At 36.7% G+C, this 15,522-nt stretch overlaps 1 protein-coding gene across 3 annotated transcripts in view; it reads right to left on the bottom strand.

Annotated features, from left to right (window-relative positions):
• Positions 1-1,139: 1,139 nt before the first annotated feature.
• Positions 1,140-15,522, bottom strand: part of Atr (ATR checkpoint kinase) — a 111,311-nt gene continuing 96,928 nt past the window's right edge. For all 3 annotated transcript variants that reach the window (XM_006975175.4, XM_042281446.2, XM_076576837.1), the window contains exons 42-47: positions 14,537-14,687; positions 10,986-11,142; positions 10,725-10,878; positions 9,415-9,566; positions 2,172-2,277; positions 1,140-1,351 (exon numbers count right to left, since the gene is read on the bottom strand). In XM_006975175.4, the coding sequence (XP_006975237.2) occupies positions 1,178-1,351; positions 2,172-2,277; positions 9,415-9,566; positions 10,725-10,878; positions 10,986-11,142; positions 14,537-14,687 (894 nt within the window). In that variant the 3' untranslated portion in view covers positions 1,140-1,177. The remainder of the gene's footprint in view (positions 1,352-2,171; positions 2,278-9,414; positions 9,567-10,724; positions 10,879-10,985; positions 11,143-14,536; positions 14,688-15,522) is intronic.

Here is a 15,522-nt window from a genome sequence, read left to right as displayed (position 1 = left end):
AAAAAAAGAATGAAATTATATATCATTTGCAAGAAAATGGATGCAAGTAGATATCATTATATTAAGTGAATTAAGTCAGTCTCAGAAAGATAACTTTTTCTTTCATTTGTTTCCTAGATTTTATATAGCTACTTAAAATCATGTTTGTATATGTGACATGAAAGCAGAAACAACACTGTTGAAGGGAACAATGCTCCCCCCACCCACCTACATCGTATTTGAAAACAAGATTGCCTGATTACCCTGTCCTTAATTGTTAGCATCAACTTCTGAGTAGTACATTATATATTCATGCTTTGTGGCTTATTATGTTTTACTTCACTACACTTTTACTCATAGGGAAAAAAAGGCAGAGTTCTATTTAGCAATTTTCCATATATCTGTAATAAATGTATTATTTTGCAATTCTTTTCATTTTAATCTATAAGAAAAAGTACAGAAAACAACCAAACATATTAAAAATTTTAGATTTTAAAATCTTACAGAATTTTAAGTATTGTGTTTTCCATGACTACTGTACTGTGTTGTGGTAAACCAACAGCATAGTAGTGTCTTTAAAATTATAGAATGTTGGGGTTGATCTGTGGATCAATGGTAGAACATATACCTAGCATGGTTCAATCTTCAGTATTACCAAAATAAATAAATGAATAATTACATCGCTGATTAAGTTTTTACATTCATGTTTCTTGAGTTTCTCTCCCTTGATCACATTTTCATGTATACTAAGAGCTTTATGAAATGAATTTAATGATGTGCTATCACTTCCTACAGGGCAGAAGAGGTAGCTCTGTGTACAGATCAGTCCAGTTCCTATCCACAACATGAAGTCAATACAACTTTGTTGCTGTTCAAATGAAACCTTATGCTAACACTTTGAAAAGGAAATTGATAAAAACTACAAAATGAAATTAGGTTGGCTGGTTCCTTGCAATTACATTTTTTTTTTTTTTTTTGATCACGAGAATACTGTTCTATCTCTCGTTGGAATACACAAGTATGTACTAAGAAAGTAGTGTTTAAGAATTGAATACATTATTTTAAATACAATCACAGAGAAATAGTAGATTCTTTGAGAATATAAGTAAATGTGTTGTACTTTAGACTTAAAGACACACCACTGATTAATAACACCTAAATTTTAGATTATTAATATAGTCTTTGAAATAATTTTATTTTACATATATGGGGTCCAACCAAGGTACATCTGACATAGTAAGTTTTCATCAGTAGCTTCTTGGATGAGGTAATGCACATGTCCTTCAATAGATAACGGCAACCCTGTTACTCTATTTCGGGTCTTGATTACACCTTGTAGTCGCTGTTCAATGTCAAGAACGTGGGTCTTGGCCTAAAAAGATAGAGAAAGTCATTAAGACTACAGACCCAATAACATGTAATGGTGGTAATTTGGAGTTTCTACTTTTCTCACTACTTAATGTTTTACTAAACAATATCCCATTTGTAGCAATGAAACAAAACCTGAGATGCTGACTTTGATGTTTACAATGATTAACATCTACTAATGAGACATGTTTCTGTACTATAAAAATTACCAGGTATCTCTGGACATCACAATTCCAGAAAGGTAATAATTTAAAACATCGGTTTTGAGGGCTAGGGGTGTAGTTCAGTGTTGGAATGCATATTTAGTAGACAAAAGACCCTGGGTTCTATTCCTTTCCACTATCAGAAACAAAATAAAGCAAACAAAAAGCAACCTATTTTGAAATGTTAGTTCTTAAATATTTGAGTGAAGATTCTAATGATGGTGGTAATAAATTTACATTAGTTCATGTAAATGGAATTTTAAGTAAACTACTTGGAATTCTTTACATCTTTTTGAGAAGTAAAATTGAGAATGATATTAGAATAATATTTAATTATTAAAATTATTTGAAAAATAATTTTCTGGATGAGGATGAAGCCTGGTGATGTTGAAATTAATTAGAGCATGTACTTAGCATACACAAGGTCTTGGGTTGAATCCAGCAGGAAAATGAGGGTGGAGGAGAAAAAGACTCCTCAATGTATTTCTGTCAATTCTGGAGTTGTAACTAATTTTAGATTTCAGAGTAATCAATATTTAGGTCACCAAGAGTATTTGGAATTAGCTCTCACTTAAACAGAGAGAAACCATTAGCTTATGCCAAGCTGCAGCTTTTACTAACCTTTTCATTGACAACTTCCCCAGTTTCGTTCAGTGGTGCTTTGGAATGTCCTTTCACTGGTTTACTCCATTCCACAAGAGGATCATGTAGAAAAGTCTTTAAGACACTAAAATTGAAACAAATATAATATAGTAATGATAAATTCTTTACCTTTGCCAAAAGAAATCTTACCAAAATCAATATTTAAAAGTAGAATAAACAAGGAATAGGCAGATAAGGTAGTATTACAAGTTCTAGGACTATACTACATTTTCAGATAGTTTATATGAAATTATTTTGGGGAGTGTTAAGGGGCAGGGGTAAGGGAAAGGTAAAGAGGTAAGGTAAGGGACAGTCAGGTGTTTTGGGGTGTAAGTTGAATTCTGTGTGACATCTCAAGATGTTACCTGTTAAATGAGTATGTATGAACTTATCTTCTACCATGTCAAGGAATATACAATACCTTCAGCTACCATACAGATTAAGCCCACACCTTTCTTCTGTGCTCTAGATATCAACTCCAACTACCTATGAGAAAGCTGTTTGGATATATTACAGATACCTCAAACTATCTTCAAAACAAAATTCACTGTCTTTTCCTAACCATTCTTTTCTGTATTCCTAAAGCAGTAATGACTGTCATTTGCAGTCTTGCCCTGGACTAAAAATAAGCTATCATCCTTAACCCTTGTTCATCTGTCATCCAGTTTTACATCTTAAACCCGTATGGAATTTCCCTACTTACTCCATCTCTACTATTGATACACTATTCAAATACAGTCTGTGTCGTGACATATTGTGTACCCTAATAAAATTTGCCTAAAGATCAGAAAACAGAACGAGCCACTAGAATAAACATAGACGACAAGCAGTGGTGGCATACACCTTTAATCCCAATACTTGGGAGTCACACACCTTTAATCCTAGCACTTGAGATCTCACACCTTTAATCCCAGTATTTGGGAAGCACACATGCCATTAATCCTAGCACTAGAAAGAAGGTGATATGGCTGGGCAGAGAAAGGTATATAAGGCGTGAGGAGATAGGAACTAGAGCCTTTTCAGTCTGAGGAGTCCTAGAGGTAAGAGGTAGCTGTGGCTTATTCCTTTGTCTCTCTGATCTTTCAGCATTTACCCCAATATTTGGTTCATTTCCTCTCCCTCTACTTCTTTTTAAAAAATTCCTTCTTAAAACTTGCTACCCTTTTACTTCTCAGAACACTTTTCTCTTGTACTTGGTTAACTATTTAAGATTTCAGCCACTTCAAAAGGTTATTTCCTGCCTTAACTAGAAAAAGTGTGATGTGTATAGGCTCCTTTAATGACTCACAAGATGATTTTCTCTGAGTGAAATGTCCCCCTTTCTACGTTTAACAAATATTCTACCAGATATTCTATACCAATCTAACAGATATTCTATAATTCTCCTTTTAAAAATAAAAGAGAACTTTAAATGTCCTTTAAAAACCTGCTTTCCTGAACTGAGGAGGTGACTCAATCAATAAGATGCTTGCTGTACAAGCCTCAAGACCTAAATTCAGATCTCTAGCACCCATGTAAAAGGCTAGGAGAGGAGTGCATGTCTGTAAGTCAGACACTGAGGAAGTGGAGATGGTGGGGACTGTAGCTCAGTGGCCAGCCAGTCTAGCCAAGTCAGTGAACTCCATGTTCAGTGAGAAGCCCTATCTCAAAAAGTAAGTGGAAAGCAATTAATGAAGACAGCTGATGCTGACATTTGGCCCCCACATGCACAACACTACATTAAAAATGAAGGACTGACTGCCTTATCTCGAAGATCAACAAAATTCCCCTTGCTCCATTAAACCTGGCAATTAGACAATAAAAAGAAAGAAAAAGCATTACAATTGGAAAAGAAGTCAAACCTTATCTGCAGCTGAGTTGCTGTTGTAGCGGGAAACACTTAGGTGTCTACAAAGTAACTACTTAGAGCAAATGAAGCCCAGTAGGCTTCAGGAGAAGAGCAACTGTACTTCTGTGAACTAGTAATCAACACTAGAAATAAAACTGACAGAAAAACCATGTATGGCACATGTGTAGGGGGCAGAGGACAGCATCAGCTGTCGTCATTAGTTGCTTTCCATTATTTTATTGGCCCTAAGGTGCCTTCCACCTTTTGTCTGAGACAAAAAAGTCTCTTATTCACTGACTTTGCCATGTAGGCCAGACTAGCTGGTTAGCAAGATCCAGTCATCTGCCTGTCTCCACTTCCTGTTTTAGCATCGATGGGATTACAGGTGCTTGCCTCAACACCTAGCTTTTTACACAGATTCTGGAGAGCTGAATTCAGATCCTCATACTTGTGAGGCAAGAGCTTTATGGACTGAACAGTCTCCCAACTAAGGAAACAAACTCTTGAAAAAATTTGTATGTGCACACAGAATACAGATGCCTAGGGAGGTCTGAGGCATTGGGCCCCCTGTTCCCCTGGAGATGGAGTTACAGGCAGTTATCAGCTGCCTGCCATGGTGATGGGAATTCAATTTGGGTCGTCTACATACAAGAGCAGTATGTGTTCTTAACCACTGAGCCATCGCTCTATCCTCAGGAAAGCAACTTTTAAAAGTGGTTAAGGGCACAGCACCATCGTGGCAGCTCAGAACTGCCCATGAGTCCAGTTCAAAGGGATCAAACACCCTCTTCTGGCCTTCACAGGCACCATGCACACATGTGGTTCACAGACATACATTGAATCAAACACCTATACCATAAAGTAAAAATTTTAAGAATGAGAGAAAATATTTGTTCATCATATATATGTCAGAAGGTTCTTGTATCCAGAATAAGTAAGAATTCTTATAATTCAAGGATAAAAGACAACCCAATTAAAAAACAGGCAAAGGAGACATGCAAAGTGGTATGTGTCCATCGTTCTAGCTAAGAGAGATACTGAGGCAGCAGGATAGATTGAGTCCAGGAGTTTAAGGACAGATTAGGTTAACACAGCAAGATACACCCAAAACAAGAATGATATGTTAATGATTTGAAATATATTTATAAAAAGAAGATATACAAATGCTAATAAGGGAACAACAACAACAAAAAAAAACAATGCTGAACTTTCATGGTCATCATGAAAATGCAAATTAAAACTACAATGGAATACTACTCCATCTAAAGTATGACGATTAAAATTATAATGACATCTTCCGTGTTGGTAAAGATGTGGAGAAATGGAAACCCATACACATTACTAAAGGAATTACAGTTTTTATAGATGCTCTGGAAAAGTGTGATGGCTATTCAAAGTACCATGATTCACCAGTTCCACTCCCAGGCATACACAAAAGAACTGATAATATTCATCCACATAGTACATTTGCACAAAATTCACAGCCATGCTATCCCAAATAGCCAAAAGGTGGGACAAATACAAAAATGTCTATTAACTGATGGTTAAAGAAATAAAACATCGTATCATTCATATAGAAGAATACTAGTTGGTAATTAAAAAGAATGAGGTACTTACACATGATGAACCTTAAAACCACTATGCTACATGAAAGAAGACAGACATAAAGGGCCACAAATAATATGACCAAACTGACAATAAATGTCCAGAAAATCCAGAGATAGGAGTGGATTAGTGGAAGTGAAAAGGAGGAAGTTGAGAATGATTGATTGTTAATGCCTCAGAAGTGTCTAGTGGGGCGGAGGAGATTGCTAGACTCACAACCAAAAAATGTAATGTAAGTGTTTTGTGTCAGGTGCTGTGGGATATCTTTCTGTATGCTGTGAATATGTGTTGCTCTGAAACTGAGCCAGGCATGGTGACACATGTCTTTAATCCCAGGACCAACCATAGAGGTCTGGAGGTTTATACAGACAAACAGGAAGTGACAGAGATGGGTAGGAAGAGGAAGTGATGTAGCTGGGCTGAGAGAACAAATGAGAGATCAGAAAGGCATATAGGTGTAAGTAGACAGGAAGTAGCTCACTTTGGAAGCTGCAGAGTTGGTGAGGTGAGGTTAGCTGCGGCTTTTCCTATTCCTCTGATCTCTCTTAGGCTTTAACCCCAATTTCTGGCTCCGAGTTTTTTATTAATAAGACCATTTAGCAATTCATCTACAAATGGCGCACAGACGTGGTGGCAAGACATTCCACCTAAAACTTGAGAGAACTTAAAAAAAAAGATTCTAAAATGGAGCTAAAAACAGCTTCTTAATATGTCTCTCAAGCTAGCCGCAGCCTGCGAGCTTGAACTATGATGGCGGGTTGGAGGTTTGTGGGCTTGACCTGCAGCATGGAGGATTCTTGCCATGTACACAGAGATGTCTCCAAGCTGTGCAGTACACACACACACAAGGTTTCTGGGCTATAAGCTGCTAGATGGAGGCATAGATCCACTGCCTCTCAACGTCAGTGGAGAGCATGGCTCCCAGAGCTGGAGATGAATTACCTCTGCCATGTTGAAAAGCTGAAATGGGCGGAGTCAGCAGCAAAGACTGCTGATTCAGTCCTAAACACGCAGATTGGCAGTTTCAAATCTCTCCTGGCCAGAGAAGGATTATAGATTCACAATAAATCAGATTCAGATGAAATAAAATTCTAAATGGTTTACATTATATGTAAAAATGTACATGGGCTTGAAAGAGAGGAAAAAGAGTATATGCAGTTATATTAAGAAATAGTTGTTTTTTTTTAAAAAGTTTTTAAAGAGACAGTAAAAGTAATATAAAAAATAAGCCCTGTAAAGATGGAAATCACAGAGAGTCTGGATTATACTGTCTTTGGGATTTTTAACTGGAGAGACATTTGATTGTAAAGGCTACTGAGTTAAACCTGTGTGTGTGTGTGTGTGTGTGTGTGTGTGTGTGTGTGTGTGTGTGTGTATTAAAGGTACCTTGACTTCAAAATTTATATTTAAGGATGCGCTGCTTTGGAAAAGAGGTTCTGTTTTTGTTTCCACAGAAGATGAGAACCTGTGGATTGATTCTAGGCTCATATGGTTTGATCAGCCAAGACCCCCTGAAAGGTCTCAGGTGATACCATGGCCCAGATGATCCAGCATCCAGAATGGCTTCAAAGCAACTGGCTCCAACAATGCAGCCTCATAGACTATTCCAGTCAGGACTTGATCATAATTCTTAATTTTCTCAGGATCTCTATTACATTGCCAGCACCCTCAGCCAGCAGGAAGTAGTATGAGAAGCTATGCCCAAATTCCCAAAATATTATTTATAAATGTTTATTTTTATTTAAAGGGGGTTGATTATAAATGCAATCTCTTTCTAAAGAAGAAAGGGGGATATTGTAGATATGATAGGATGAAAGGATGAACCTACTTTTTTTTTTTTTTTTAAAAGATTTATTTATTCATCTTATGTATGAGTGCTCTATCTGAATGTACACCTTTATGCCAGAAGAGGGCATCAGATCCCAAAATAGATGGTTGTGAGCCACCATGTGGTTGCTGGGAATTGAACTCAGGTTTTCTGGAAGAGCAGCCAGTGCTCTTAACTGCTGAGCCATCTCTCCAGCCCCTACTGAACTTGTTTAAAAATGTTTTACATTGCTATAGATTTTAGTTTATTGGTATAAATTTAAAGCTAATTTTGTTATACTATATGTATGTATATTTGTACTCATGTTTAAAGTATTTTTTGTGCAACTCATTTGAAATTGTAGTGTATAGTGGAGAAATACAGATTAATAATTAGTCATCTATGGTAATCAAACTTATAGTCATGTTAGTTTTCTAGGTATATATAGATATATTTCAATTAGGTAGGTGATCTTCAAACACTTCAAAAACCTACAGAATATGGCATTTAAAAACGTTTTAGAAACTTAAGATTTTCCTGGACAATGAGACACGTCTGCTCCTGACAGCACAAAGAGGAAGATGGGTGTTGAAGACACTCTATATGGAGTTTATCTTCTTCCTGGCACAAAATGGCCATTTGGACAAGAGACTGTTCTTGCTTGGACTGCTTGACAAAATGTTGTATTGACAGGACATGCAGGACCCATGGAAAAATGACCACTGAATTTGCCAAAACAAGGCGAAATGGTCCTTCAGGTTCCTGTTTTGCAGAGGAGACTGCCAGATATTCCACAGGACACATAGAGAAGTGACTGAGAGACTCTGGGCCTATAGGCCGAAGATGGATGCCCCAATGTTACAGAGGAACTTTGGATGACTATCCAGGCAGCCAGCTGTCTCTGTCATTCTAGATTTTTGGAAGTTGCTTAAAATGTTCTTCCTGCTTACTTAGGTAATATTATATTCTTCTGGGGTCTTTGATGTAGTTGAAGACTAAATAATAATTTTCCTTGGTTATGATAAAAGATAAATCAGGTATAAAACTTTAGACTCACAAATATAGGATAGATTATAAAATATTTTCTTTGATTTTGCAAAATATAAATCAACTAGATATTGTAACTGTAATTCTTGCTTGATAACTGTTTTGTTATATGTAATTTTACTATGTTAAAGTCAAAACCTTCCTTTTTAATTAGATAGAAAAGGGGAAGTGCTGTGGGATGTCTTTCTATATGCTGTGAAGATGTGTTGCTCTCATTGTTTGATAAATGAGGCTGCATTGGCCTTTGGAAGGTCAGGATGGAGCCAGGCAGGAAAATCCAAAAGAGATAGTGAGAGAAGAAAGGAGAATGGGGCAGACGCTGCTAGTCGCCACCAGGAGAAGCAAGATGTAAAAGTACGGGAAAGACATAAGCCACACAGCTAAGTACAGATTTATAGAAATGGGTTAATTTAAGATGTAAGAGCTAGCTAGCGAGAAGGCTGAGCCATTAGGCCATATAGTTTGAAAATAATATAAGCCTCTGTGTGTTTATTTGGGTTTGAGCAGCTGCAGGACTAGGCAGGACACAAAACTTCCAGCTACAGTCAGGTGTTGAAAATATCTTAAAATTAGAGAATGCTAATGAATGAATAATTATGGGACTATACCCAAACCCATTGAAAATCAGGGTTTTGTTTTGTTTTGTTTTGTTTTTGTGAGGGGGTGAGGAGGAGGGAGCAGATCTTACTGTGTAACACTGCCTGGCCTGGAACTCAGTATGTAGACCAGGATGTCCTAGAACTTCATGATTCTCCTGCCTCTGTCTCTTTGAGTGGGATGACAAGCATGGACCATTATGCCAAGGCTTAAATTACTATTTTTAAAAATATACTTTAGCTAACAAAAAGTGGTTTCTATATAAAGAAAATGTATTATGTGACCAGTGTTTACATTCAAGGTCACTAGTAGATTATTTACAAAGCACAGATGATTACCTCATTAGAGGTTCTCTCTGATCCCTCATCAGTCTCAGTGTGACTTCACATGCTCTTCGAAACAGACCTTCTGTTCCCATAGGACCCATTCCATTAACCATATTATGAGTCAGGCGAAATGGTACAATTTCTGGAACTTCAAAAGTTTCTCCCTTAAAAACAAATAATTTTATTATATGGTAACAAGAAAATTATAAAACGTTTGCTCAAAGAATTTGGAACTTCATGTCTAGACTCCTTTAAGAAAGAGAAAAAAAATCCTGCAAATATTTATGTAATTACATCAGAGTAATTGAGTAACTGAAAAGAGTCACATAACTCTGCCTTTGCTTCTGGGCAATTTGACACCATGGATTAATCTTTGGTAAAATCAAGAAGGCAGATGGATTTCTCCAATTTAGTTTACTGAATATTGGTATACAGAATATTTATGCACTAAATATTTAGTACCAATAATAATATACAATTATTCTCATGTCTTTCTTTCCTCCTCTTTCTTACTTTCTTTTTACACCTATCACTTTAAAGTAGAAAATAGACACAGATTTTTCCCTCAGATAGGGAAAGAAACAACTTAGTCTAGCTGTTCATTTTCTGACATTATTGCATAATTCTTGTATCCCTCTAAGCAGTTATCCAAAATTCTACTTTTGTATGGTTTGATCTACACTACTTATTATCTTTGATTTCTTCTCAGCCGAATCTATGAACTTTTTCACCTTCCTGTGATAGCTAATAGTGACCGAGAAAAGATTAGGGTCAAAGAAACAGATGACCTTCTAACCTTCCTCCAGAATTTTAATTGTAGAAAATTACATAAGTTCTTAGAGATGTATCCAATAGCCTTAATTTACTTTCAAGAACCCACCCTGGTAAGATTTGCTGTTGTTGTTACTATTTAGTTGCTAGGGCTTGAATTCAGGGCCTAGCACATACTAGGTAAGTGTTCCACTGAACTATCCCAGCCTGACACTTTTTCTTTAACCAAGACCATCCTCATATATTGTCAGATTTGGAATTATTAAACAACTCTGACTTTATGGGACTAAGTGTCTGTAAAATGAACTGATCTGCCCATGTTTATATAGTTAGTTACTGAGTCAGGACTTAAAGTTCATGCTAGCTTTCATACATCATTTTTTCAAGTTCTCTGCTTTCTAAATAGCTTTCCTAAGGGATCCACTAATGAAAACCAGTTAAGAGATGCCAAAAGTTATGTAGTCATAACTAATAGGTATAGTTAGGGAGAGCAGTGGTTTGGGAGAGAAAATTCAAGGGATTATATCCAATTAACTGAAGTCATATCATACCTTATTAAAAAGACAGTTGAAGTCTACATGTACACATTCACCAGTGAAAGAATCAAAAAGAATGTTTTCACCATGACGATCTCCAAGCCCCAGGATATAGCCAACCATTGACATGACTGCAGTAGAACGGCAATATGCAGATCTACTACTGTACCTAAAGAAATACAACCTGGTCAAATACCTTGTGCCAGCTTTAGTTAAAAAAAAGATAAAAAATTTAAACATTCAACTATAACAATGTATATATTCTTGGTAACTTGCCATGATGTAGGATCAGGGAATGTTCTCAGAAACCACTCATGAAAAACAGGAGGGTGCCTGGGCAGGAGTAAATCTTGGAATACTTTGAGTTTTTCAGATAAGGCTGCTGACTTTGGTAGCATACACTGGCGAAGCTCCTTTCCTGTCATGTACACTCCTACAAAGCAGAATGATTTTAATTGCTCACACAGCCAAATAAGATGCAAAAACAATTTTTATTAAAATATTACAGGAATTGTTAACTTTTGCTCCAACTGAAAAGGATGGAAAAATACTAGTTATGCATCTAAATGATTATAACTTGATAGCATACAAAATAATAAACTCTACTGTTTTTCCTTAATACTTATCAAAAGTATAGCCTCTTATTGATGAAAATTAATGTAAACAAAAAATTTATGATTTAATAACTCCAGAATATAAGATTCAGAAAAATTCAGGTGTGAGTGATCACTCTGGACTGTGAAAATACTGTCACCTTTACTAAAATTATAGTAACCTCTTTTGATCAGGATGTCATACTGGGGTAAATTGAACCACTAGTTTAAAGGACACACTGGCATGCTGAAATAATTTAAGGATAGTCTATGAAATTCATGGGTTACCGTGGTGGTTAAAAAGAAAATGGCTCCTAAAGGGAGTGGCATTATTAGGAGGTGTGGGCTTGTTTAAAATAGGTGTGGCTTTGTTGGAGGAAGTGTGTCATTGTAGGGGCAGGCTTTGAGGTTTCTTTTGATCAAGCTTCGCTCAGTACGAATCTTAGTCTACTTCTGTTGCCCATGATCAAGATGTAGCCAGCACCATGTCTGCCTGCACACTGCCATGCTCCCTACCATGGTGATAATGGGTTGAACCTCTGACACTGTAAGCAATCCACCCCAATTAAATGTTTTCATTTATAAGAGTTGCTGTGGTCATTGTGTCTCTTCACAACAATAGAAACTCTAAGACAGTTACCATTACTACTGTTATCCAAATCCAGGTCTCACTCTGTAGCTAGGGCTAGCCTGGAACTTAGGAATTAATTTTTTAAACCAGGCAGTCCTCAAACTTTTGGGTATCCTTCTTCTGCATCCTGAGTGCTGATATTACAGGTTTGTGCCACTACACCCAGTATGTTCTTGACACTCTTTTCTTTGTTGAGACAGTCTCACTATGTTGCTCTGGATAGCCTGGAACTCACTTTGTAGATCAGGCTGACCTTAAACTCAAAGACATCTGCCTGCCTCTCCCTCCTGAGTGCTAGAATTAAAGGAGTCCAACCATGCCTGGCATGTAATTAATTTTGTTGTTTGTATGTTTTGAGACAGGGCCTCACTACGTAGCTCTGGCTATCCTAGAATTCACTGTGTAGATCAGGCTGGCCTTGAACTCACAGAGATCCACCTGCCTATGCCTACCAAGTGCTGGGAATAAAGGTGTGTGCCAACACGCCTGGTGCTGGCATGTTACTAATTCTTAAGATAAACTTTAAACTGAAAATCATCTGGACACAAAAGTCTATGGACAAGCTTATGGTTTGAGACTTTTAGCCTCATTCTTTGCATAGTTCTACTATTTTCATAAGATGGGATCCTTAATATTTGATTAATTTTTTTTCTGTTCAGGATGTTCATTCACCATATGAAGTTTAACTAGTTATTTAGGTAGTTTGGCTTGTTAATAGCAACAATGAAATGATCTATAAAACATGTTTAGTATAATACCCACACTATAATAATTTATCAGTACTACTTATTGTTACGAACTAAATTCTGTTCCTTAAAAAGTATGTTAAATAGCTGGAGTGGTGTCATGATTTTAATTCCAGCACTCAGGAGGCAGAAACAGGAACATCTCTGTGAGTACAATGCCAGCCTGGTCTACATAGTACGTTCCAGGACAGCCAAGGCTACATAGTTTGACCTTGTCTTAAAAAACAAAGCAACTTTCCAAAAATTTGTTATAGAAGGTAACCTTATTTGGAAACAAAGTCTTTGCAGATAAAACTAGGTTAAGAAAAATTCATTAAGGTGGAATTATAATTCAATAATCTAAGAACTGGTATTCTTATAGTAGAAAAAAGCGATTTAGGCCAGGGAGATGGGGTGAGTGGATAAACTGCCTGCTCTATAAGCATGAGGATCTCAGTTCAGATCCTCAGAACTCATGTAAAGCTGGATGGATACAGCAGTGCACATTTATCAACCCAGTGTTCCCAGAGCAAGATGGGGACACAGATTGTGGAGAATTTCTGGAAGCTCAAGGGCATCTAGCCTGGCCTCTGCAGCAACAAAAGACCCTGTCTCAAACAAGGTAGAAGGTGAGGACTGACACTCCAGGTCATCTCTGACCTCCACATGCACACTGTAGCTCTGCCATACTTGCACATACGAACACATGTACACAGATTTTAAAAAGATAAAAATATACTGTATACATGTGTGGAACTGTTAAAGAATAAATTAGCTGAATTCTAAACAAAAAACAACAACAAAAAAAAACCGGGCACATTTGGTGGTGCACACCTTTAGTCCCCGTACTTTGAGAGGCAGAAGCAGGCAAATCTCTTTGATTTTGAAGCCATCCTAGTCTACACAGTAAGAGCCTGTATCAAAAACAAACAAACAAAACAACAACAGAAAAACAGCTGTGTAACAATAGAGAAATCTCATCAGTTATTTTTCTCTATTAAAAAGTTACTTTTTAAGGCTGGGGTTGTAGCCCAGTGGTAGAGTGCTTGCTTAGCGTCCAAAAAGTTACTTTTTTTTTTTTTTTCTGTTCATGATAACAAGTATCTCATGAAAAAGGATTTGACACCACAAATGACCTGTTTTTTACCATACTGTTTTTCTTTTTAAAAATTTGAGACATGGTATCACTCTGCAGCCATGGCTGGCACTGAACTGATGATCTTCCTGCCTTGGCTTTCCTGACTGCTGGGATTATAGGCAAGCACCACCACACTCATTTAACTTTGCCTATTAACAGTAGAACCCATTTATAGTCATTGCCTATGACGGCAATTCTTATGGTGTTTACTAATTAGTAATAATCTATTTCCTCAGTCCTGCATTTATTCATTCCATTTTAATATAATAAAGAGCTTGTCCTACTTACCTATTTATGAAAGTATATGTTTACATCACTATGAAGGTATACTTATTTTCTCTCATGGGTTATAATTAATAACTATTAATATTATTTTTGCTAAAGTTACCTCAAGTTAGGACAGCCTTCTAATCCAACCAAATATTTTCCTTTCTCTGATAGTGAGAAAACTATCTCTCATTATTCACCTAATATTTACTTATTTGCTAAAGGCATATGAAGTAATTTTAGAATTGCTAACAAATATTTCAGAATAATAAAGTGTTCAAAAAAAAAAGAGTCAAAGAAAGAAAGGGAGGAAAGAAGACCTTACATGCTTCTGTATATAGACTATAAAGTTCACTAGGCTTAGGTAAAAATATGTGCATTGATATGATTAAAAACTATTATATTTGTATTTCCAGTGTTTGTAGCTAACAAACCCATAGTATACACTTCTACCGTAAAAATGAATATAATACCCTTTTCCTTATATAGTTTGGTAAGAATAGGTCTCAAGCCAGCAGTGTTGTTCACCCATTCAATAATCCCACATTCATCATTCAGTGGAATAACTGCATATGTTCGGATATGAAGTTCTCGTCGACGTGATTCTGCATCTTTTCTTAAGCTCTATGAAAAACATAGAAATGAAAAACAAATAGTACTCAATACCTGTTATGTCAAATGTATCTAAATATTGTTCACTTCCTAGGAAAAGTGCTGATGGAACCCTTTAATGAATAATTCTGAAAGTTAGAGGAGGAAGCTATAGGGTCATTTCCCTATTCTACCTCTTAACCTTAAAATGCCTTGTGGAGTCCCTTTTTTATTCTTCACTATTATTGTAACAGAACACCATATTTGAAAGATATTATCTGTAACCATAACAACAAAATACATTGTTTTATTTTCTACTGCACTACAGACATCATTAATGTTTAGTATTTAAGCACAGAGACTGATGCTTTTAGGTAAAATTAAACAAGAAATCCTTACTGTTATTTACCTTCCTCTCTGTAAATGTCATAAGGAATCATACTATTTATTAAAAAAAACAAAAAAGTCTAGCCTAAGCATTAACAGAGAAGCTCCATCCAGCAACTGATAAAGCAGAGGCAGAGACCCACAGCCAAATATTAGGCAGAACTTGGAGAATTCTGCTGAAGAGGGCAAGAAAGGATTATAGGAGCCAGAGGGGTCAAGACACCACAAGAAAATGGCCAACAGAGCCGGGCAGTGGTGGCGCTCGCCTTTAATCTCAGCACTTGGCAGGCAGAGGCAGGTGTATTCTGTGAATTCAAGGCCAGCCTGGTCTACAGAGTGAGTTCCAGAACAGCCAGGGCTGTTACAGAGAAATCCTGCTTAAAAAAAAAAAAAGGAGGAGGAGGAGGAGGAAAAAAGCGGCCAACAGAATCAACTAACCAGGGCTCATAGGGAATCACAGTGACTCAACCGACAGTCAGGG

The sequence above is a fragment of the Peromyscus maniculatus genome, chromosome 7 (genome assembly GCF_049852395.1).
Source record: "Peromyscus maniculatus bairdii isolate BWxNUB_F1_BW_parent chromosome 7, HU_Pman_BW_mat_3.1, whole genome shotgun sequence".
In the NCBI taxonomy this organism is placed as follows: Eukaryota; Metazoa; Chordata; class Mammalia; order Rodentia; family Cricetidae; genus Peromyscus; species Peromyscus maniculatus.
This window is presented reverse-complemented; position numbering and strand designations above follow the sequence as displayed.